The 25047-nt window shown below is 43.5% G+C and overlaps 1 protein-coding gene across 5 annotated transcripts in view; it reads right to left on the reverse strand.

Moving 5' to 3' along the window:
- Positions 1-25047, reverse strand: part of LOC110131117 (transmembrane protein 132B) — a 378266-nt gene that overhangs the window by 257412 nt on the left and 95807 nt on the right. Inside the window, exon 2 of one of the 5 annotated variants that reach the window (XM_020883530.2) lies at positions 23390-23563. The exons of the other annotated variants lie outside the window; for them this stretch is intronic. Coding sequence (XP_020739189.2) covers positions 23390-23528 — 139 coding nt within the window. The 5' untranslated portion in view covers positions 23529-23563. The remainder of the gene's footprint in view (positions 1-23389; positions 23564-25047) is intronic. 5 annotated transcript variants of the gene reach the window in all.

Below are 25047 nucleotides of genomic sequence, written 5' to 3' on the forward strand. Positions count from 1 at the left end.
GGATCATAAATCCCTCATCCACGCTTCCTGCCCTCGCCGCCTGCTCTCTGAACTGCCCACTCTCTGCCCTGTTTGTATGGGATTTTGAGCAGAGGGGCACATGATATGATTTACATTTTACAAAGGTTTATTCTGGCTCCTTGATGAGGACAGACTATAAGGAGACCACCATGAAAGCAGGAAGACATGATAGGGGTCATGGCCGATTCCAGGCAGGATATGATGAGGTTTGGAGCAGGTGGAGGAGAAAGATGAGGTCGACCCTGACTAGTTGACACTATGGATGATATGACTTGTGCACCTGAGCCAACCGGAAGGACAAATTGCCATCAACTGCTATGTGTGTAAAACTTTCATGTCTATTTCAATTCATTTAAATCCCAACTAACTTTGATTTTAAACCACCATTTGGAAGTGGCAGCTGCCTCCCCTTCTGACCCAGGATTGAGATGGTCTCACTTTTATAAGAGTTAGGCCCGGATCCCCTATGACTAACAAAGATGCCACACAGGGTGAGCATTAAAGAGCTGGGAACATCCTTAAGTGAGAACTTCCCTTTGATAGGGCACGGGTTACAGAATTCTTCAGCAAACACCAACACATACCCCCCTTTCGTCATGCACAATTATGTCTAAGAATATGTGAACATCTTCCCAAAATAGCCCAGAGGAACGAGCAGGAAAAATTCCACCCTGAAAGGTCTTTCACAGAAGACTTTGGAAGCCTGGAAACAGGTGTGTATAATTGGACAGTCTCAGGCACCAGAACTCGGTGATGGGCTGCCTGACATGACATCGTATTTCATTTGTATAACTGCTCAGCCCCTGCCTTGAGTCAAGGAGACACCTAAGACCATTTCTCAAATCAACAAGCCTATTAGCAGACGGATAGGAGGTGCCCTTCTGAAACCTCTCTCTGCTCAATAAGAGGAAGAACCACTGAACAGGGAGAAGGGAGAAAGGTCACAAGTGACTCTCTGTGTGGCTGGCCACTGTCGCCATGGTAACCAGAGGCCTAGCAGACCAAGTAGCCACAGAGAGGCAGTCCCATGGAGTCCCATGGCTGAAAGATCTGAGAGCAAACGGAGAAGTCTTACCTCCCTGGAGGATGGGGGTGGTTATGTTGACTTGAGGAAAGGAATCTAATTTGTAAGCCTGGGTTCTGTCCCAAGCTTCCCTGCTTATTAACTGTGGACTGTGGAGCTTATACAAGGGCTCTAAACCTCAGTTTCTTCATCTGTAAAATGGGAGAGACAATGGGTGTTGTGAGGAGTTAACACAAGTTCTCAATGCGGTGGGTAGCCCTCAGTGATTCTGCTATCATCCCAGCCACCGTCCACATGGTCATCTCCACCTTGGTCTCCCACAAGCCATGCCACTGCCACCTGGAAGATCTGGTTCAGCACCTACACAGGACTAAGGATGGCATCGCCCTACTTATAGTGGGTGGTGTTTTTTTCCTAGCATGATTGCAGCAGTATATCCATGTCACATGCTCTTCTTACAATTGATGTGCACATACCCTCACGAGCCAGTGTCCCCTCCTTGTGAGTAGGGGTTCGCCTGTGGCTGCAACAGAAGTGACTCCATGTGACTTCTAAGACAAAGGCAATACATCTCTTCCTGATCCTCCTGGGATGCTGAGCCTTGTAACCGGCCGCCATACTGTGAGGAAGTCAGGCAGCCACAGGGGAAGCCCTCGTGGTGGTGGTCCAGTCTCAGCACAGCTGAGATCCCACAGAGAATCAGTATCAACCACCAGACACGTGAGCGAGCGAGTCTTCAGACGATTCCTTCCAGGCGCCCCAGAGGATAGCAAATGTTACAGAGACAGCTGTCCCTGCCAAAACCATCAATTAGAAAGCAAAACAAATGTCATCATTGTTTAAAGCTACTATGTTTTGGGTTGGTTTGTTATGTGATCAGAACACAGCTTCCGGAAATTTTAATTTTGAACACAGCTCAAACTGATCACTATCCATAAATCTCCTGGGGGCTCAACCAAGAATGGAAATTAATGACAAAGATTTATATCTGAGAGTTCCCTGCCTAGGACAGAGTCTGGCACATAGTAGATGCTCAGTTAATATAAGTAGAATGAATGAGAACATCCAACATAAAAAGATTCAAATAATTAAGATCCTGCAGAAGGAAATGGCAACCCACTCCAGTACTCTTGCCTGGAGAACCCCAGGGACGGAGGAGCCTGGAGGGCTGCCGTCTATGGGGTCGCACAGAGTCGGACACGACTGAAGTGACAGCAGCAGCAGCAGCAGCAGCAGTTAAGATCCTAGAATGTGAGAACGTTCCGTCTTGATGTCCACTGGTAATGAAAATAACCAAATTAATAAAAGCAAGCTGGAAATGTACAGTCCTGGTTAGCATGGAAAGAATCAGCATCTGGCAGGTAAAAGAAGATACATGAAGTGTTATTTTTCTTTTCAAAGCGTTTCTATTTCTATGAAAAGAAAAAGGGTGCCTTATTCTGTATAGTACATAAAAACAAAGCATGAAAAAATGCACAATGAAGAATCTGGGGACTTCCCTGGGGCTTCAGTGACTAAGGCTCCGTGCTCCCAAGGTAAGGGGCCTGGGTTCAATCCCTGATCAGGGAACTAGATCCCACATGCTGCAACTCAGAGTTTACATGCTGCAACTAAAGATCCTGCATGCCACAAGGAAGACTGAAGATCACACATGCTGCAACTAAGACCCAGCACAGCCAAATATTAGCAAATATTTTTTTAAAGAATCTGAATGGTTCCTGACTAGGATATTTACCTCAGGACTGGCTGTAATAGTGAATCACTAGAGTTAGCCTAAATGCCCATCATTTGGAAAAGAGCAAATAAACCATGGTGCAAAGGAATAGCGGGTAAAAAGCATGAGGGAAGTCTAAGTGTGCTAATGTGAATAGGTCTCCAAGATACATTGTTGACTGAAGGAAAGCAAGTTGAAGAATAATATGGACAGCACAACACTAAGATTAAAAGTTTAAATGCACAGAAATAATATATTGTTCATGGTTCTACATATAAGTAGAATATAAAAACAGTTTGCAAAGATGCATGATTAATTTATAATTGTGATTGTATCTGGGGTGGGTGATGAAATTGTGCAGAAGAAAATATTAACTTCCCCAGTTTTTTTTTTAAATAAAATAATCAAAGACTTGTTGCAAATGTGACAAACTGTTAACAGCTGACATTTCTAGGTGCTAAGTACACTGACGTTGGTTACGTTACTCTTTGTACTTTTCATATTATTTTCTTTCTCAAAATAAAAATTATGTTTTTAAAAAAAATAAAGTAAAGGCTTTTCACACCCTGCTGGGAGACTGTGAGTGGCAAGACCATTTTAGAGGGCAATTTATTATAATGGCAAATGCATCAACCTTCAGACACAGCAATCTCATGCCTCAGTGTTGACCTTGGAGAAAGGCATGAGCACTCACAGGGAAGACACCAAGATGCTAAGTACTGTTTGCAGCAACAGAAACTTAGAAACCTCTTTTTTTTTTTTTTTTCAATTGCTTTTTGGTTTTTTGGGGGGTTTTTTTTTTTTTCCATTTATTTTTATTAGTTGAAGGCTAATTACTTTACAATATTGTAGTGGTTTTTGTCATACATTGACATGAATCAGCCATGGATTTACATGTATTCCCCATCCCAATCCCCCCTCCCACCTCCCTCTCTACCCAATCCCTCTGGGTCTTCCCAGTGCACCAGGCCCGAGCACTTGTCTCATGCATCCAACCTGGGCTGGTGATCTGTTTCACCATAGATAATATACATGTTTTGATGCTGTTCTCTCAAAACCTCTTAAATGTCCAGCAGTGGGAAAGAGCCACAGAATCTGGAGCAGTCGCATATTCTAGAACAATACCTAGAAGTGACAACGAGTGACACGGACATCTACGAACTGGTGTGAAATCATCTCCACAATGTCGAGAGAAAGAAGGCAAGTTGCAAAAACAATTATGTGAAGTATAGCATTTGTTTGTTGTTTTTGAAAATATGTGTTGCTGTTGTTTTTTAAAAAGTTTATTTATTTGGCTTCATTGGGTCTTAGTTGTGGGGTCTTGCAGGGTCTTCATCACATCCTGCAGGATCTTTGTGCACAGACTCTAGTTGTGGCACATGGGCTCAGTTGCTCTGAGGCACGTGGGATCTTAGTTCTCCAACCAGGGATCAAACCCGCCGTGTCCCTTGCACTGCAAGGCAGATGCTTAACCACTGTACCACAAGGGAAGTCTCCATTTAAGTACTGTATTTTTCCACAGCTATATATGTTTATATTTAACTGCACAGAAAAGGTCTGAAATTAAAAAAAAAAAAAAAAAGCTGTAATGACTGTGGTTACCTCTGAGGAGATAATGGGGGTAGAAAAGCAGGGTTTGTGATGTTGATCATGATAAGTGTGAGGCCTATTCGTACCATTTTAATATTCACATGGGTAAATAATAGTAGCAGTAATAATAATAATGCAAACCCTAAGATGATGCTTCCTATTTGCCAGATGCTGTTCTAAGTGCTTGAGATACATTCATCCATTTGATCTAAGCACAGCCCCGTGAGGTTGGGTGAAGGATCCCAGGGCACAGAGAGGTTAAGAAGGTGACCTGGGAATCCCCTGGTGGTCCAGTGATTTCATTACCATGGCCCAGGATTCAATTCCTAGTTGGAGAACTAAGATTCAAATAAACTGTGCAGTGCAGACAAAAAAAAAAGAAGCTTACCTAAATCAAAGAGAGTAACAACTGTGACAGATTGAAACATAACAACTACATATAAATCCATGAGTTTGTATTAATAATGCTCAAAGCCTTTCTGAATCTACACCATTCATTTACTAGTTTGAAAATGAGCCCTCTCCATGTGCCAGACAGAAATCCCAGGCCTTGTGGCGCAGACACTTTGGTGGGAAAAAAAAGACCATCCACAGAATAAAAAAAAATTAAAGACTTCCCTGATGGTCCAGCAGCTAAGACTCTGCGTTCCAAAGCACAGAGCCTGGGTTCAAACCCTTGCTGGGAAACTAAGATCCCACATCTCAGTGTGAGTTCATATGCTGCAACTAAGATCCAGCATAACCAAATAAATTAAAATATATTAAAAAATTAAATGTATAGCACGTTAGCAAAATCAAGGGCCATGAAGAAAAATAAAGACAAGAAGGGGATAAAGAATGTTGACAGAAGGGAGGAGGATGGTCACAGTGCTAGATAGGATGGCCAAGAACCTCCTCTCAACAAGGGCCACTGGCAGAAAGGTCTGAGAAAGCAAGGGCAAGAGAATGAAGGAGGCTCCAGGATGACAGAACAACAGGTGCAAATATCCTGAGGTAGGAACGTGCTTGGGAAATGCCAGAGACAGTAGGATGCTGCTGTGTCCACATGGGTCAAGTAAACAGATAAGAATTGAAGACCAAGTGGAGAAGCCTGATCACTTAGGATATTCTGGTCCATTTTAAGGATAATGGCTTTTATTTGTGAGCAGAAGAGGGATGTGGTCTAATTAACACTTAGCAGAGCTTCTCTAGTTGCTGAATGAGAAAGGATTGGGGTGAAGTGAGACCAGGGAGCTGGGAGACCAGGCATGAGACTACTGCAATAGTCCAGGCAAACAATGATGGTGGCTGGGAGCAGGGTCAGGCAGTGGGGTGGGGGAAGGGAGAAAGGGTCAGATTCTGGATATATTTATTAGAAGGTAGAGTCTCAAGAATTGCTAATGACTTGGATATGATAGAGAGAAGAGGAATCAAAGATGGTTCCAGGCATTTCAACCTGAGCAGCTAGAAGGATGGAGTTGTCATCAACAGAAATACAGAAGGCTGCAGGACAAATGGGTTCAGAGCAACGACCAGGTAAGGAGGAGATGCCCTGAAGAGATGTCACATATACAGTCAGACAGAGAAGTCTAGGGCTCAAGGGAAGGAGATGGTTGGGAGACAAGATGAATAAGTCTCATGCACCATCTGCTAAAACCTGAGGTTCCAAGAGTACATTGGGCAGCAGGTGTGTTTTATGAAGCCTGCATAGTATTTTTAATTTAGATTTATTTCCCCTATTTCTCACAAAAGTCCAGATCTCCAGTCATGGTTTGAAAAATTGGAATAGCTGGCAACTCTGGACCCCTCTTCCTGCCTGGAGACGAGCAGCGTCTGCTCTCACTGGACCAGGCAGCCAACGGTGGACCCCAAGTGGCCACACCAACCCATCACCTCACCTGCCTGGCCCCCGGGGGGTCTGAGTTTCTGTTCCTGGCACCAGACTCCAAAAACAATGAACCTCCGCTTTGACAACTGCTATAGCAACAGAACTAGTGAAGCCTGGAACTTTCAACTTCTCCTCTCTCCAAAAAAGCACATTATGAGGCTATCTCAGACAAAACAAACTAACATGATCTCTAACTTCAGTGGAGTATGAAGTTGTTAAACACACACAGCAACAGAGAAAGAGATTCAATACCAGCCAGCCATGAATGAACACGAACAGCCCCATCTGGTTCTCATTTGCCTCCTCTTTCAAACTCGAGATCCCCACCAAAACAAAAATTACAGGTCGGTAATGTGTTAGGAAGTTGTCTGCCACACCACAGCACAGAAAATTTCCACTCCCCGCCCCAAATCAGCCAAATGAAGATCAATGCATCGATAAAATGCAATGACGTGTTAACGCACACCTTAAAAAAGATTAAATGCTTTTTAGCCCAGTCCTAGGAAAACCTAATAAAGAATTAACTGTCCGCGACACCACGGAATTTCACTCAAGGTTTTACTTTATGTCAGGACTTCTTAGATCATTAACTCTTAACAGACAGGCTTCCCCCAGCTTTGGGACATGTGGCTGCCATCACATGCAGCACAGATAAGTCATTAAAATCGGACCCCTGCTTCCTGTCAGAACTTCAAGTATGGGCTCCAGCTGATGCATTGAGGCTAAGACAAATCCAGCCTCGCAACAGCGCATGAAGGTGTGCAGTTCAAAGATGTTAGCAGTATTCACTCCCCCAAGCCTCTGAGAGCTGAAGTGGAACTACCCAACTAAACTCCCACCCACGTCTGAACACTGTTGGCAACTCCTGGAGGATGTTGGAGGACAGATTGGAAAGTAGGCAGGTGGTCTTTGTAAGGCTTCGGGAGCATATCCACACACTCCATGGAGATGGGGCATTCTCTCCACAGAGAATGAAGGAGCTGAGGCATTCTCTTGCCGGCTGGGTGACTTGAGCAAGTTATATACCTCTCTGTGTCTTCATGTCCTGTCTATAAAACAGGCTAATTTTTATCTCCTCCAATCTCACAGAGCTGCTGTGATAAAATGAGTTAATTCTCCTGAAGTATTTGGACCAGGTCCTAGTATCCACCCGTCACTCCATAAATGGGAATTACTGTGGATGGTTGTTGTTGTTGTTATTATTACAGAGATTTTTTTTCCCTTTGTTGGACAGAGTCTCTGTATCACATAAGGTGTGGAGGGGGAAGGCTAATGTCATTGATGGATCACTTCTCTTGGACCGCATTTGGGGGTCAAGTTGCTGGCTGAGGCCAGCTGGGGGCTGACTCAGCTTCCCCACAGCTCCTGGCTATGGCTGGCTGTGACAAGGAATATAAAGAAAACAGAGCAGGCTAAGAGGAGGGGGCAATCCCTACTTTGGGTAGAGAAATGAGGGAAGTAGTCGCTGGTAGGGAAGGATGGAGGAGAGGTTTCAAGGATATTTCTTTAAGATGGAATGTGTTTGCTGTTGGGAATGGTCCAAAAGAGAGCAAGGGTCTATAATACAGGAGAAAGAGCTAATGAAGAAAGTCATAAGGTAGGTGGGAGGAGATGGGGATCAACACATAAGCCTTGCCAGATTTCTCACTCTTTGATGTGTCCACTCATCCCTGGAAGATCTTGTCTCCATCCCTTCCAGGGCGCGTGTTCTGGAAATCACACTGGTGGGTTAGAGAACCATCACTGCGATAGGCTAGTGCTGGTGCTGAACTGGTTGACACTTTGGACACCCCTCCCCTCACTGAGCATCTCAATTCTTTATTCCACTTACTTGGTTGCAGATAAGTGAGGACAGAAGCTACAACTGCTCCATCTAGTAAACCCAGCATAGAGCACAATGTAAGATGCACAGTAGGTGTTTAATAAATGTTGATGAGATGAATGACCAGCATGGGCAGCTGCCGAAGGGTCCTATTTGGTTTCCTAAAATGTTAAGGATGGATAGTATTGGGGCAGCACTAAGCCAGAAGGCTGGCCATCGCCTCACCCCCAACCCCTGCCCGGGTTCTACAAGCCGAATTGCCGGAAGAAGCCATCTGGTGACAGTGAGCCAAGGCAGGTACTCAGAGGAGGGATCCGCTCACCCGCTTGGCACACACCAGGTCTTCGCCTGTGGTGGGAAAGCTGAAATGACAGTGCCACTCAGGCACCTGCCTGGGGACAGGAGACAATCCCCTTCCAAGGGGTGGCAGGTCCCTCCTGTTCCCATCCACCCTGGTGGTATAGGGATGCTTGCTTCACCAAGCAGGAAAAGCCATTCAACACTGACCCAGACAGGACCGGGAAGCGGACCGAGAAATGTTCTTATCTGTGTCCAGCGCAGTGACTTATAGCCCCGGCCCCCCTCTCTTTGACCATCTCCTATGGGCCTAGAGCACTGCTCCCCATCCCCAGACAAGCTCATTAACAGTCAGGCTGCTCTCAAAGACCAATTAGGGACAAATGCACATCCTCCATAGCAGCAACTGGAAATCTACAAGACCAACTGAGCGCCGTTGAGAGATTACGCAGCCAAGACTGTGGACTTAACAGCTTTCCTTGGCTCCTCTCACTCTGATCCCAGACTTAAGCGGAAGGAGCCTGGTGAGCTTTGGCGCCCTCCAAACAACCTGGTCCTAATTCTATGATTTTGGCACAACGCTAAAGAGCCTGTCTGAAAAGACAGTTTGCAGCCAGCATTCACGTGCGTCCCCACTCGCTGGACAAACTGTTGTGAGCACTTGCTGAGGGGACATAGCAAGGCACTCAGGACCTAGCAGAGAACAGGACCCACACGGCCCCTGCCTCACGGCATGGACATTCTCTCAGGAGGAAACAGACAACAAACCACACCCATAACAAGTAAATGACAAAGACTGTAGAGGGGACATGAGCAACAGGAAAACAGGGCAGGACCAGGAAGGATTGGTGCACTTGGGGGTCAGGTAGAATGATAGCATGAAGAAAGGGGTCACCAAAGCCATGATGGGTGGTGGAATCTGAGCAAAGTTGGAAGGAGGTGAGGGAAGTGGCCAAAAGGTGTCTGGGAAGAGCACTCTTGGGGGAGGGAGCAAAGGCTCAGGGGCGGGAGGTACACACAGGTTTGAGGAAAAGCGAGGAGGCCAGTGTGCCTGGAGCAAGAGGGTGAGGAGGAGGTGGGCTCAGAAACATCCCAAGTCAGATCACGCCAGACCACCTGGAGATCTGGCTTTTGTTTGAGTGAGATGGAGTCTTTGTAGGTTCTGAGCAGAGGAAGGACATGATCTAATTTTGGCTTTTAAAAGTTCACTCTGATTTGGAGTAGTTGTGAATTACAGTGCAAACTCAAAAGCAACCACTAAATAAAGTTTTTAAAAAAGAAGTATAATTGATATGAGAGGAGAAAAACTGGAGTCATATAAAATGTTCAATTAGAGCCAGAGAAGCAGAAAATAAGTGGAACCCAAACAAAGCAAGAATCAGGGCAACAAGCAGAAAACAGTAAAAATTCAGTAGATATTACCAAAGCTTGGAAACAACCAAGATATCCGTCAATAAATGAATGGGTAAAGTAACTGGTACGTACATACAATGGGAAATTATTCATCAAAGAAAGTGAGCTATCAAGCCATGAAAAGACATGGAGGTACATTAAATGCATACTGATAAGTGAAATAAGCCCATCCAGAAAGGCTGCATACTGTAGAGTTCTGGAAAATGCAAAACTACCGAGACAGTAAGACCATTGGTTGCCAGCATTTCAGTGAGGAGAGGTGAACAGGTGGAGTGCAGAGGGTTTTTAGAGCAGTGCAACTATTCTGTATAACGCTGTAATGCTGGACACATAACATTATGCATTAGTCAAAAGCCACAAAATGCACAACACAGGGAGCAAACCCTAATGCGAACCATGGACTTCAGTTAGTAATGATGTATCACACCACTGGCTAATCGATTCTAACAAATGTTCCATGCTAATACAAGATGTTAATACCAGGGGAGACTGGGGTACATGGGAGTATATGGGAACTCTTTGTACTTGCTGCTCATTTTTCTGTAAACATAAAACTTCTCTTAAAAAAAAATAGTCTGTTATTTAAAAAAAGGATCCCTCTGGCTACTGTGTTGGGAATAGACTAGAAGCAAGAGAGGAAGCAGAGAGGCAGGAGGCAGTCAGGGTGGGGAGAGAAATAAACTGATTCTGGACATATTTTGAAGGTACAGCCAAGAGGATGTGGGATGAAAGATCAAGAAAAGCCAAGGATGACTCCAGGGTTTTGGAGGATAGATTTGGCACCAAGTGGGATGAGAATGTCTGGGAAGGACTGTGGGCCAGGAAGTCTGTGCTGTCACGAACAGAACTCCAGGTTTCATCACAGACCCAGGCACAGGTTTCATCACAGACTCAGGCACACAGCTTCAACTCTAATGACCCGAAGTTCCTCTTGCAAAAGCCAAGTGTGAACAGATAACCACATTTACACCAAAGTTTACATTGACCTTTGTATGTTCCTTCAGATCTATACATAGATGCCAGGACCTCCAACTCAAATGCTGCCTGTGGCCAGGCAGAGGAGGTAAATGAGTGAAGCAGACCAGGGGAGAGGCAAAAGGGAGTGGTGAGGACTGTGGTTAACTGCAGAACACACTCCATCTCAAGGGAGCTCTCTAGCTCTAGCCCACCATTGCCAAGTGTTTCTCTAGTGGCTCAGATTGTAAAGAATCTGTCTGCAATACAAGAGACCCAGGTTTAATCCCTGGGTCGGGAAGATCCCCTGGAGTAGGGAATGGCAACCCACTCCAGTATTCTTGCCTGGAGAATTCCATGCACAGAGGAGCCTGGTGGTGGGCTATAGTCCATGGAGTCACAAAGAGTCCAACACAACTGAGCGACTAACACTTTTCATCAGAGTGATGAACAGCCAACAGAGAAGACTGGTCCAGGATGGCTCAGTCTTATGATTTTTTAAGAAAAGCTGAAAATCTGGATTTTTATTTGAATCCTCTCTATTTTTAAAGTTTGGCAACTAACTTCCTTTTTTTATTCTCCATGGGCCAGACATTAAGCAAGCCAAACAAAACACATCCATAGGCAGGACTAGGCATACTCCTACCCGTTGTAACTTCTGTTCTAAAGGTTCCTAAAATTTTTATGGTTCTAAAGGTGTTTACCTCTGAGACAGCAAATGTTAATGAACTGAAAGATGACTTTTTATAATAGTACATCAACAAATAGTATTAAAAGTAAAGCAATGGTCTAGATAAAACTACAGTTTGAAACAATACATGCACCCCAATGCTCACTGCAGTGCCATTTATAATAGTCAATCCATAGAAGCAACCTAAATGTCCATGAACAGAGAAATGGATAAAGAAGGTGTGGTACATAAACACAATGGAATTTTACTCAGTCATTAAAAAAGAACAAAATAATGTCATTTGCAGCAACACGAACAGACCTAGAGATTGTCATACTAAGTCAGACAGAGAATGACAAATATCATATGACATCACTTATATGCAGAATCTAAAAAAAGATAACAAACTTATTTACAAAACAGAAACAGACTCACAGACTTAGAAAATGAACTTAGAGTTACCAAGGGAGAAGGGTGGAGAAAGAGTGATAGATTGGGAGTTTGGGATTGACATGTACACACTGCTATTAATTAAAACAGACAACCAACAAAGACCTACTATATAGCAAAGGGAACTCTGTAATAACTGAAATGGGAAAAGAACTTATAAAAGAATAGATGCATGTGTATGTATTACCGAATCACTTTGCTATAAACCTGAAATTAACACAACATTGTTAATCAACCATATACTAATATAAAATAAAAAATTTTTTAAAGTAATGGTACAATATACAACACCTACTGGGTACCAGGTTCTGGTATATACATCACTTAAATCTTGCACAACCAATTAGCCTCATCTTACTAATGAAGAAAATCAAGGCAAAGAGATAACCTTCCCCAGATCACACAGCTACTATGTAGTAAAATAGAGTCTGGAACACTAGAAGGCTAGATCTAGTGTCTGTACTCTTGGCCATTATATTACACTGCCTTCTAGATGTGGCTGTTGTTCATAGCTCTATTAGCACTAGATCATTTGGCTACTTAACGAAGCCAAAGTTAAAAATCAGTTTGACACATTTTGCAAAGCACTGGAGCTGTACAATAGGCAGCATTTACATGTATCTGGTACCATTCTTAGAGCTTCATATTCATTCTCACAATCCTAGGAATGGATGTTACTATTACTATCCCCATTTTACAGATAAGACACAGAGGCTCAGAGAGGTTAAGTTACTCACCCAAGGTCACACAGCTGGAAAGTGGTAAAGACTGAATGGCGTGCTGTAGTCCATGGGGTCACAAAGAGTCGGACACAACTAAGCGACTGAACTGACTGAAGACAGACCAGATTTGGAGTCCACAGGGATCATCTCCAATTACTTCAAGGCAAATAGATGGGGAAACAATGGAAACAATAAGATACTTTATTTTCTTGGGCTTCAAAATAAATGAAGATGGTGACTGCAGCCATGAAATTAAAAGACGCTTGCTCCTTGGAAGAGAAGCTATGACCAACCCAGACAGCATATTAAAAAGCAGAGACATTACTTTGCCAACAAAGGTCTGTCTAGTCAAAGCTATGGTTTCTCCAGTAGTCATGTATGAATGTGAGAGCTGGACTATAAAGAAAGCTGAGCACCAAAGAATGGATGCTTTTGAACTGTGGTGTTGGAGAAGACTCTTGAGAGTCCCTTGGACTGCAAGGAGATCAAACCAGTCAATCCTAAAGGAAATCAGTCCTAAATATTCATTGGAAGGACTGATGCTGAAGCTGAAGCTCCAATACTTTGGCCACCTGATGCAAAGAACTGACTCACTGGAAAAGACCCTGATGCTGGGAGGGATTGGGGGCAGGAGGAGAAGGGGATGACAGAGGATGAGATGGTTGAATGACATCACCAACTCGATGGACATGTTTGAGCAACCTCCGGGAGTTGGTGATGGACAGGGAAGCCTGGCATGCTTCAGTCCACAGGTTTGCAAAGAGTCAAGCAACTGATCTGAATCTAGAAACCAACATTCAATTCAGTTACTAGAGGAACTTGAGTATGAATCTGCTTTTTCAACTATGCATTTTATGCAACCTCAACAGAGCTCAAGCATTTCTGGTGAAAAGTTGGCATCCAAATTGAGAGGTGATATAAATATAAAATCCTCAGCAGAGTTTAAAGACTGAGTATAAAAAAGGAATGTAAATATCTCATTAATGGTCTGCTCATATGAATTACATGTCAAAAAATAACATTTTGGATAGACTGGGTTAAACAAAATACATTATTAAAATCCCACCTGTTCCTTTTTACTTTGTAAATGTGACTATTGGAAAACATTAAATGACACATGAGGTTCACACTGTATTTCTGATGCACAGGTTGGCTCTGGGTGACTCTGTAGCCGACATCAACCATAGATAATGTGGTTACATTCCATGCTACTATCTGCAACAAGCAACAGTGCTTCTCATTTGCTTGATACGTCATTTTTATTTTATCCTGGAAATGAATCTGTGAATAAGGTAGCAGCCTTGTTCCCATTTCAAAGAAGGCAAAAATAAGGCTCTATCCCATCTTGCCCAAGGCCAAGCCACTAATTCATGGTGGAATCAAGTCTCCAATTCAAATCAGAGCCTTAAGCAAGGCATGCTGTAGGCCACCTCTGTAATTAGTGCACACTTTTAGAAATTAATTCAAGGGAGAAGTCTAAGCAGACACAGACATGGTCCCAGCACAGCAACCTGCCCCAGACACCCAAATCTGTCTGCATCTTTCTAACATACACATGTGAACATATGTGCATTCATGAAGCTCACACACAAAGCTCAAGGCAAGACAGTCCATGTGACTGGTACCTTCCCAGAATCTCCTCTCCAGCCCGTGAGGCATGTTTTTCTCCCATCCTTTCCCTCCCATGTTCCCTTGCAGCTCCTGCCCCGAGGGGCTAGATCTCACCCCCTCAGTCACTGCAGGAGTTGCTAGTAGACCTTACTTCCCACAACCATGACTGGAGGAAATAACCCTACCCAAGCCTCTGGGGTCCTCCTGCCCTGGCCCAGACACAAAGATTTCCCCCATGCAACTTACAGAATAGAGGAAAAACACAATTGTCATAGTAATGGGCTTATTTTAAACTAACAAGCAACTGTACCTCTCTTTTGTCATTTCATTGTTTAATCAGGCTTGACTATTGTTGCCTTTTGATCACACCCTCTTTGTGCTTTTGTCTTCTGCAGCATTTGCCTATAGTAGAAGAGATGAAGAAAGGCTTAGGGAGGCTCTTCTGCACACAATCCTACACTTCTTGCTCTTTTTCTCTGCATAGTTTTAATCAAGTTGATATCTTATTGAATATACAGCTTTCGTTCTGTATTGTTCCTCCTACTTAACTGAGCATAAACAATTTCTCCTATTATCAAAAATTCCTAATACACATCATTTATAAAGAATACCTAGTACGCCACTGAATGGTTTTACCATAGATTTTCTAAATCATTCTCCTGCCTTAAATCACTGGCATGAATATTTTGAATAGCCTGACTTTGGAGTCAGGAGGGTGGATACTTATAACCTTGAGCAAGTGATAAGCTTTCTAAGTCTCAATTTCCACATTCTTTGAGTGGGCGAATTGGGCTCATAATTCCTACCCGAAAGGTTGTTGAAAGGATTAAAAAGTGATATACGGCAGCCCTTCCACAGTGCCTGGCACACACCAAGCAGCCAAATTATTTGATCAAGGAATCATACTCCCCTCGTTGGAAAACTAAGTTGTTTTACTATTATGAATAGCACTGTAAAGAGCATTTCTGTGTGTAATGCCTGATTCATTTTTCACATTTGAGATTATTTCCTTTTGATAGATTTCCAGCAGTAGAAATACTGGACCAAACAGTATATGGGTAATACTGAAATCTCTGCCAGTTCTGTCTTTGTCCAACAGATACTGCCAGCAATGCAAGCATGCCTGTTCCATTGTTTACTGCATAAAAAACCATCCCACATTTAATGGTATAGACCAACACCATTTTATTATAGCTCACAAAATCTAAGGTTTAGGAAGTCAGACCAAGCACAGAGGAGGTGGGATGTCGACTTCAAAAAGGAGGCAGTCTCAGCTGGGGAGACCTGAATGGCTGGATTGACTCTAAGACTTGGACTTGGTTCATCTGAAGGCTCTTTCACTTATCAGAGCATGAGCTTGGACGGCTGGAAGGCTGGGCTCAGCTGTCAATCAGAGGCCTATCCATAGCCTCTGCATGTGGCTTAGGCTTCCTCTCAGCATGGCGATTGGGCTCTGAGATGAAATTATCACAAGAGGGGAAGTTCCAGGAGAACCAAGCTGCATGGCCTTTAAGGACCTAGACTCAGAAGTCACACAGCATCACTTTCACCATCATTGTCACAAGTCAGCCTAGATTCAAGGGGAGGGGACATAGACCCCATATCTCTCCTTGGGAGGAATATCAAAAATGTATGACTGGTTTTTAAATTGCTGCAATATCTTTTACTATGAATTGGCTTGATAAAGTAATACAACAAAAACACAACCTCTTATCTATAATGAGCAGTCACAAGTGAACAGAGTCTGGCAGATTTTGCCAACAGTGAGAGAGAGATTGGATTGAACTTCCCATCATCATGACTTTCTCTCCATAGTCCCGAGCAGGGGTCCAGCTGGATGCCACAGAACAGAGCAGCCCAGCTCGCAAAACAATCAAACGCATGACATCGGCTTAAAAACTCCTGGCTGAATGAAATATCCATTGTCTTCACACACCAAGCAACCATTCCCCAATGTGGACATTCCAACATCTCAATTTTTATTTGGTTTGGTCGGGCATGTGACCCAGACCTGACCAATCAGTACTGTCCAAACCTCTGGCAACAGTAATGAGTTCAGAGGCAGGAAAACCTGATGAGAGTCAATCTTGTCACTTCTGCTAAAACAAACAGGAAAGAGAAGCTCTTTTCCATCGCTAGCTATAACGATGGTATGACCCTAGATTGCCACAGGCTACTCCTTGAAGTGGCAGCCTGAGAAAGAGACCAGTAGCCAAGGCAGGAAGAGGAACCAACTCCTGGATATAGCCATGCCTGAAGTTGTTCCTCCCAGATATCTGTTTAGTGAGCCAATCTTCTCCTTTCCTTAAGCCTGCTTTGTGTTGAATTTCTGCCACTTGTAAACAAGATGTCTAGCTACTACATCATCATCATCATCATTTCTTTGACCTTGCTCTTATACCCATCATTCACCCAAAAAATAAAATAAAATCTTCCTTACCTGCAAACTGCTGAAACAGAAAAAACAGAAACATTTCACATTTGTTCCAGTTCATAAAACCTTTCAAGCTAACACCTAACATCTCTCTCCCATGCGTTCTGTCACAGCAATTTAAAAAATAAAATGGGGGAATAAAAGTGTTTCTAAGCAACAAATTATATATGTAATGGGGGAGGGGGAGGAGAATTAGCAAGTTTAATCTAGTTAGAAACTATTTCCATTTCTTTCTGAAGTTGCTACCTCCGTGAAACCTCCACAGGAGAATGAAACAAAGGTTGAGCTATTTTAATTCTTCTCTGATAAGTTGGTAATAAATGCACCCTGGAAAGACTTGAATGGTGATACTCAGCATAGGCAAATAAATGACATTATTCTGATAAAATAATTTCTGTTTAAAAAAGTTATGGCTTTGGATACTGTATTAGTTTTCTATTGTTGTTTATAATTTACCACAAATGTAGCAACTTCAAACAATGCCAGTTTTAGTGGGGACAGAATTTTATTTGGGGAAGATGAAAAAGTTCTGGAGATTAATTGTGACGATGGTTGTACAGCCACGTGAATGTACTTAATGGGACTGAACTGTACATCTAAAGAATGGTTAATTTTACCATAGTAAAAAATGAAAACCCAGTGTTTTGGATACCACACTTCCACTACAGAGTTGGGGAAGGGAGGGTTGGATTTAATCCCTGGTTGCAGAACCAGGATCCTGCATGTCACGCAACATGGCAAAAAAAATTTTTTTTCAGTGCAAATTTAATTCACAGTTTCCATAGGTCAGAAACATGGACATACTGTGTCTGGGTTCTCTGCTCAAACTCTCACAGGGATGTCAAGAGGCTGTGTCCTTATCTGGAGCCCAGAGTCTTTCCCAGGCTCACTCAGCTTGTTGGCAGAGTCAAGTTCCTTGTGGTTGTAGGACTAAGGTTTCCTTGCTGACTGTGGGAAGGGACCTGCTCTCAGCTTTTAGAGGCCAGCTGTGTTCCTTACCACATGCCCCTTCCATCTTCAAAGCTAGCAATGGGGACTCTTCCTTATGAAAAATCCATGTAACACCTCACATCTCAACTTCTTGGTCTCTAAAACATAGACCTTGACGTAAAGGGTCCATTGATTAGATTCTATCCACTTGGATAATCTCCCTTTCTTAAAAACAGCACACCATAAAATGTACCCCAATCTCCAGAGTGATATACCTCCTATTCACAGCCCCAGGAACCATCAAGAACATCTACATTAGGGAGTGTGGAACATCAGAGAACATCTTCAATTTTGTTTACCACGCATGCCCTAAAACCCAGCAATTCCAATTTTATATATATTTTTCAGAGAAATTCTGGCACTTATACACAGGAGATGTACAAGAACACTCCTTGCAACATTGCTTATCATAGTGGAAAACAGCAAACAGCCCAAATGCCCATCAACAGGAGAATGGATGAATATACTGTGAGTAGTCCTGCAATAGAATACTATACAGCAATGAAAATGAACTACATTCTGTCTCAGCAAAATGAGTCCAACAAACATAGCAGGGAAACAAGTTGTACAAGGATGTGTATAATAATATTCTACTTATATAGTTTATAAACACACATTTATGCAGTTCATAATTCCCTATAAGAATAGCAAATTTTTAAAAAATGCTAAATTCAAGTAGTGAGCTCCTCTGGGGAAAGAGATAGGGAAAAGATATCTGGGAGGAGTAAACAGAAGCATCATTGTAACTGTCATGTTTTATTTCTTTGGTTGGATGGTAGGTGCTTGGTTCATTAAAATGTTCTCTATATCTCCTTGGATGCCTGGAATATTTCGTAATTTTCCAGGTAGTAAGCTTTCATAAATCAATAAGAGAAAGTTGAAACTGAAACTCTAGAATTACCTGCTGTTGAGAAGCTTCAGCAGGTGGGTAATTCAGATGTATAATGAGCTACCTGAATGAATTACAGGCCAATACCAGCTAAGAATCATGAACAGCTTTCGTTTTCAGTTTTGGATTAGAAAACATACCAACAAACATACCAATGTCTTCTAATGAAGAAACAATCACCAGCTAGAAAAACACACATTGCATCTCCAGGCTTCCTCTTACAAATAGAATATATCTTTGATTTAAGGGGAATGTAAAGCATGATAGACTATCACTGGGGAGTTGAAGAATGTCCACATATGTCACCAGGATAACTGGGGGATAAAAAATTCTCCAAAAGCCTGGGGGATATTCCCAAGGTGACAATGGCTGAGGCCATCATGGCTTTAGAAATCCTGGTTTCATGTGTCCAAAGGTAGTGTGGCCAGATGGCTGCACCCCTGAACCCTGGAAATTCTTGGATTGGGTCCACACTTGGCCACTTCAGCCGTGTGACCTCAATCAAGTTCCTTGATCTCTCTGTGCCTTGGGTCTCTGTCCACAACATGTGGGTGATGAAAGGGCGGTTCTGAGGATTGAACATGTAAACAGCTACCTAGTACCTATATGGCCCTGGCCACCTGCCAACAGCCACTTGGGGCAGGTTTATCAAGTGAACCCCCACTCCACCTTTCCACTGTGAGGAACGGCCCTGAAACAGAGATTCTCAAAGTGGGTGATTTCCTCTCAGAGGACATCGAGTGATGTCAGGAGACATTTTTGGGTGTCACAACTCAGGGAGTGGATGCTACTGGCATCTCATGAGTGGAGACCAGGATGTGGCTCAACATCCTACAGTTCCCTGGGACAGCCCCTGCAACAGAGAATCATCCTGCCCCCAATGTCAAGAAAGCCAAAGTGCTAAAAATACAGTCACGGTCATTGTCTTCGATATGACAATGCCCATGTAGCTCTGTCTGTATTCACAAGCTGGGAACCACCAAAGTAACCAATAACAGGGGCTAGTTGCAAAAATAAATGAAGAAAGAAAGAAAGTGAAGTCCCTCAGTTGTGTCTGACTTCTTGCGACCCCATAGACTGTAACCTGCCGGGCTCCTCCGTCCACTGGATCTTCCAGACAAGAATACTGGAGAGTGTTGCCATGTCTTCCAGGGGATCTTTCCGACCCATGGGTCGAATTCGCATCTCCTGCATTGCAAGCAGACTCTTCCATCTGAGCCACCCAGGGAAGCCCCAAAATAAATGAAGCACCAGCAATCCAGTGAAATGCTGGGAGCTTTTTAAAGGAAAAAGTGATGTCTACCTACTGGGACCAAAAGATCTACAAGATAGAGAATAATGTGAAAAAAAAAAGCAAGATGCATAATGGTGTGAAGACAATCTCTCATTTTTTAGAAGAGAAGGTATAAATAGATGCATTTATTCTGTTTTACGCATCAGGTTTCTTTTTTTCTGGAAGGAATCTTCTAAAACTGTAAAGTGGTTACCTTGTCGGGGGAACGGATGCTGGGAGAAGAGGACAGCTCCAACTTTCCATCTTGTTTCACTCTGTATATCCTTCTACTAATATTGCATTTTCTGTTTAAATGTCAAAACAGGAAAAATTATCCCTTGGGGTTATCCAGACATGGAGCTTAAGGCCCTTTTTTGTTTTCTTGTAAGTATTGATCTACACGTGTCTTACAAGGCTGAACAATGGTACATTAGAAAAAATAATTACATAGGTGCTAGGTAATGAAATAAGGCGAAATGATCTTAAGTGGGCTGCTGTAGAAAAAATTAAATGCTCCCTCCAAAGATGTCCACATCCTAATCCCCAGAACCTGAGAATAAGCTACCTTACATGGCAAAGGGAATTTTGCAGATGTGTTAAACTAAGAATTTTCTCTTTTTTTTTTGGCAATACTGCACAACATGTGGGGTCTTAGTTTTCCGACTCAGAGTCAAACCCATGCCCCCTTGCACTGAAAGCACAGAGTCTTAACCACTGGACCACTAGAGAAAAAAAAGTGAAGTCACTCAGTCATGTCCAACTCTTTGCAACCTCATGGACTATAGCCTACCATGCTCCTCCATGCACGGGATTTTCCAGGCAAGAGTACTGGAGTGGGTTGCCATTTCCTTCTCCAGAGGATCTTTCTAACCCAGGAATCAAAGCTGGGTCTCTCACATTGCAGGCAGATGCTTTACCATCTGAGCCACTAGGGAAGTCCTCAATTAAGGATTTTTGAAATGAGAAGGTTATCTGGGATTATCTCATGGGTTCAATGTAATCACAAGGGTCCCTGTAAGACGGAGGCAGGGGAGTCAGTCAGAAAAGATGTGATGATGGAAGAGGAGAGAGGGTGAAGGGAAAGGAGGGAGATAAGAGGGGGAGTGAGAAAGCCAGATTTGAAGATGCTGCACTGCTGGTCTCGAAGAGTGAGGAAGGGCCCATGGGCCAAGCAGTGCAGGCAGCCTCCAGATCCTGGAAAAAGCAAGAAAATGAGTTCTCCCCCAGATCCTCCAAAAGAAACACAGCCCCGCTGAGGCATTGATTTTATCCCCATGAGACTGATTTCCAGCTTCTGACTCAGAACTGTAAAATAAAACACTTGTGGGGGGTTTTAATTATTTGTTTTGCTTGCATTTTATACTTGTGTTGTTTGAAGCCACGAGTTTTGAGATCATTTGTTACAGTAGCAATAGAAACTAATAGGTGTGCCAAAGCATTTATATTATTTTCCCACAAAAGGTGTTTTTTCTTTTCTTTTTTTGCTAAATACTTTATTTGATCCATAATGAACTCTGGGCTCGGCCAGTACTCCACACTGTATATGTGGGACCGAGGCACAGAGTTAAGAAGTGACTGTCGCCAGTGATCAAGCAGCTACTTGGGGTCACAGTCAGCACGTGTACTCAGGCCTGCTACTCCATTCCACCTCCTGATACATGCGCTGGCACAGACAAAAGACGGCTGTACACAGAGCAGACTCTGCAACCAGACTGCTGGACTCAAAGGCCGGCTTGACCCCTTACTGGCTGTGCGATATTGAGCAAGTTAATTAATCTCTCTGTGCCTCTATTATCTCATCCCCAAATGAGGATCATAACAATACCGACCTCAGAAGGCCACTGTAGGAATAAAGTCAATTCATATGTGTTAAGTACCTGGCACTAGAATGACTTCAAAACAAGTGAATATCCTCAGTATCATTAATCTCAGGTTAACGTAGAGTTTGGCATGATGTTTTTTTCCCATGACAGGTACTCAGTAAATAGGCATTGAGGGGAATGCTCTTGCTATAGGCACAGGGTTTTCAGGAGCAGTAAGCACCCCCTAAACTCCCTTTTAAGGATCTTTATCTTCTCTAAGTCTTTACAACGCCCATCCCCAGCCTCTGCCACCTCCCCAAGGCCTACCATCAAAGGTTGTTTCTCAGCCCCAGGCACTCTCTCACTTCCTCCTTCTCACACTTGCCTGAAGTTCTTTGCCTGTGAACCTCAGTATCTGCCCAGCAATGTACTATCCTCCCTCCCACAAGAGAACCCTTTTACTTTCACGAACCCCTTCACCCACCCTCAGTCTGTGTGGTTTCTGAAGACATTAACTCCACCCTCTAGGCCCAGGCCCAGGCTGGCCAACCAGCTTATAGCACTCCTGCCTCCAGCCAAAGTGATTGGTTCAGGAATTGTCACATGACCAAACTGATCCAATAAGATTCAATCCTGAGACTTGTAACTATTGGGAGGAAGGTTTCTTTTTCCTCCAACCTGGGAGAACATAAACCTTTCACTGGGTAGGCATACAGAATCTTGGGAATGTCAGCTCCAGGAAGGCCAGGATTTGGGTGTGTTTTCTTCTCCAATATATGCTCAGCACCTAGAACATCTAGCCCATTGCAGGTATGCAATTGCCAGTGCAATTAATAATATTTTATAAAGATTTAATAAATCTTCTTATTCTGAGAATGAAGCCATCTTGGGACTGAGACATTAGTTGCAAGGGATAGGTTTGAGCACCTGGATATAACCATATCTGAAAACCTAACTCGGTGGACATTTTAGACACATTGCTAAATAAACTGCCAGATTGACTCCCACGTGTGCCTATAGAGACATTTGTACAAGGACTTTGCAGCATCATTTATAATAGCAAAAGGAAAAAACACCAAAAAAATCCACCTAACTATCTATCAATTAGATACTAGCTAAATAAATTACGGTAAATCCACACAATGAAATGCTACACCATAGTTATAAAGAAAGAGGCAACTCCCTATGAACTTGTAGGAAGAGACTGAAAGATATAAGTTTAAGGTTTAATACAAGCACAGAACTATGTGTAAGCTACTGTAGAGAAAGGTGAGGAGAAAGGGGAGTGGATTGTGAGGTCTAAAGTCAGCTCCATGGCAACCATCCTCGTCTTGGGCTTAGCTCTGCACCTACAACAGAGCCCAGCACACGGAATATTCTCTGTAACTCACTGAATGAATGAATGAACAAACAAGATTGTGCTCCTATATGCATGGAAAAGTCTCAGAAAGGATACACAAAACATTTGATGATACCAGCTGCCTCTGGGAAGGAGATCGGGAAGGTTGGAGGGACGGATAGGAGGGAAGGAAACCTCATTTTCAACTTAAACCTTTTGAATTTTGAACCATGTACATGCACATCTGTTCTAAAAAGTTAACTAAATAAATAACAAGACAACATGTCATCTATTTGTAGAAGGAAAAACCTCTTGTCACTCTCTGGAAATCCACATCCCCTAGGAAATGGGGTTGTTAACCATGCCTGGTCTCTGCATTCTTGGGGGGGGGGGGCAGTAAAGGCAAATCAAAGTCACGAGAGGGCTGTTCAGGGACCAACAATGGCTACTGAATCACTGGGAGACTCTGGGAATCCCACTGCCCTCCCTGGGTCTCAGTTTCCTCACCTGTTAAATGGGAGAGCTGGGCAGTGATCTCAAGCTCTGTCCTGAAAATGCAGCATCCCTCCGAGAGCATGGCAGGCAGAGCAGCAGCCTCAGCATCCTCCCTGGAGCCATTAGCACTCATCTTCCTGAGAGGTGGCATGCACTGGGTTTCCACATGGGAGCATTTGTCTTGGCCTGCATCAGGGCATCACAGGATGGCTGCCGGGAGCTACTCAGAGGCTAAATTATTTTACTCAACTTATTACCTCACCCCCATCTCTAATTATTTATGCTCTGGATTTGGCCCTATCAATGCTTCGTTATGGAGACTGACACTCGTGGTAATTACGTGTTTTCTTGACCAGATTAGTCATTTGCGGCATCTTCCTGATTTTTTTCATTCCTGCTCCTTTATCAAGGACAACAGAGCATTTGCTAGTGATGCTCCAGCAAGAGCCAGCACTTAATGGGTACAAAAGACCAACTGAGGTAACTCTAATTTTCTCACTTAATTTTCATGAGTTGGAGATACTGTTCTGGAATATAATGCATATTCAACAGGTTGAAATAAATACCAATTTTGACTGCCGAAGCTCAAAAACTTGGCTGGACTATTATAAGGAGGTTTCGCTGTTGAAATAGCACCTATGTTAAGAAAACCTAATATATATGAATCTGAAATCACAAAGCAGAACAATTTGGTGACTCTGCATTTTACAAAGGCATTTGTCAAAAAGGTCTCTAATTGGCAAGTTCCCTGGGACTTCTAAAAGGGGGACTCGTGGTGAAGCTAATCAAATTGGAATTGCACACAGTTGTTTGAGAACATAGTTGCTGCCTAAAGCGGGAACTATTAATAGTGCCAGGGGCTCCCCTGGACTTGGAGTTTTTCCATTAGTGAACAGACATCTTTTCTCTCCTGCACCCAGCACTCTGAGGCATTCAAACTATACCAGCTCAATGCCCACTACCACACAATCAATACTTGTAGGACCAGCCTAGCAAAAGAGCCACAGTGCAATGGTCATCTAGGAACAGGGCACAGGGTTCAGAGAGGTCAAGGGACTTAGTTAAGGTCACAGCACCCTAAAACAGCAGCTCCAGAATCTCTGATTGCCACCGGTGAACCCCTAAACGATACAATTCCATACTCTGCAAACCGCATCATCCAAATCGCATTCCCTGCACAGGGAGAGGTCTGTGAAGGTTGAGGTCAGTGTGTATGGGGGTAACAGGAGTAGCAGACAACATGGGTACCTTGGGGAGCTTACAGCCCAGAGAGGCCAGCTGATGTGCACAAGCAAAGGACACCAGGGCCTACATAAGAGGTTGTGAGAGGCTGTGTGTCACGGCTATGGAAGAGGTGGTGGGTGTTATGGGAATTCAGAGAAAGATGACAACATCTTTGGTCTTGAAAATACCACGGCAGGGGCCAGGTGAGTAGAGCTTCCTAATCCACAAAGGACAGGACACATCTAGATGGGCTGGGAGTGAGAGAGAGAGAGAAGGCAGACGGCACAGAGAATGCTTAGGGAGGGGGCAATGAGCTGACCCCTGATCAGTTTGAGTGGAAGGAAGGATGAAGCAAGGGGTGGTAAGAAATAAGGCTCAAGTAGGGACCTCCCCAATGGTCTAGTGGCTAAGACTCTGTGACACCAATGCAGAGGGGGCCAAGTTTA

This window comes from Odocoileus virginianus, chromosome 12, assembly GCF_023699985.2.
Source record: "Odocoileus virginianus isolate 20LAN1187 ecotype Illinois chromosome 12, Ovbor_1.2, whole genome shotgun sequence".
NCBI classification, from domain to species: Eukaryota; Metazoa; Chordata; class Mammalia; order Artiodactyla; family Cervidae; genus Odocoileus; species Odocoileus virginianus.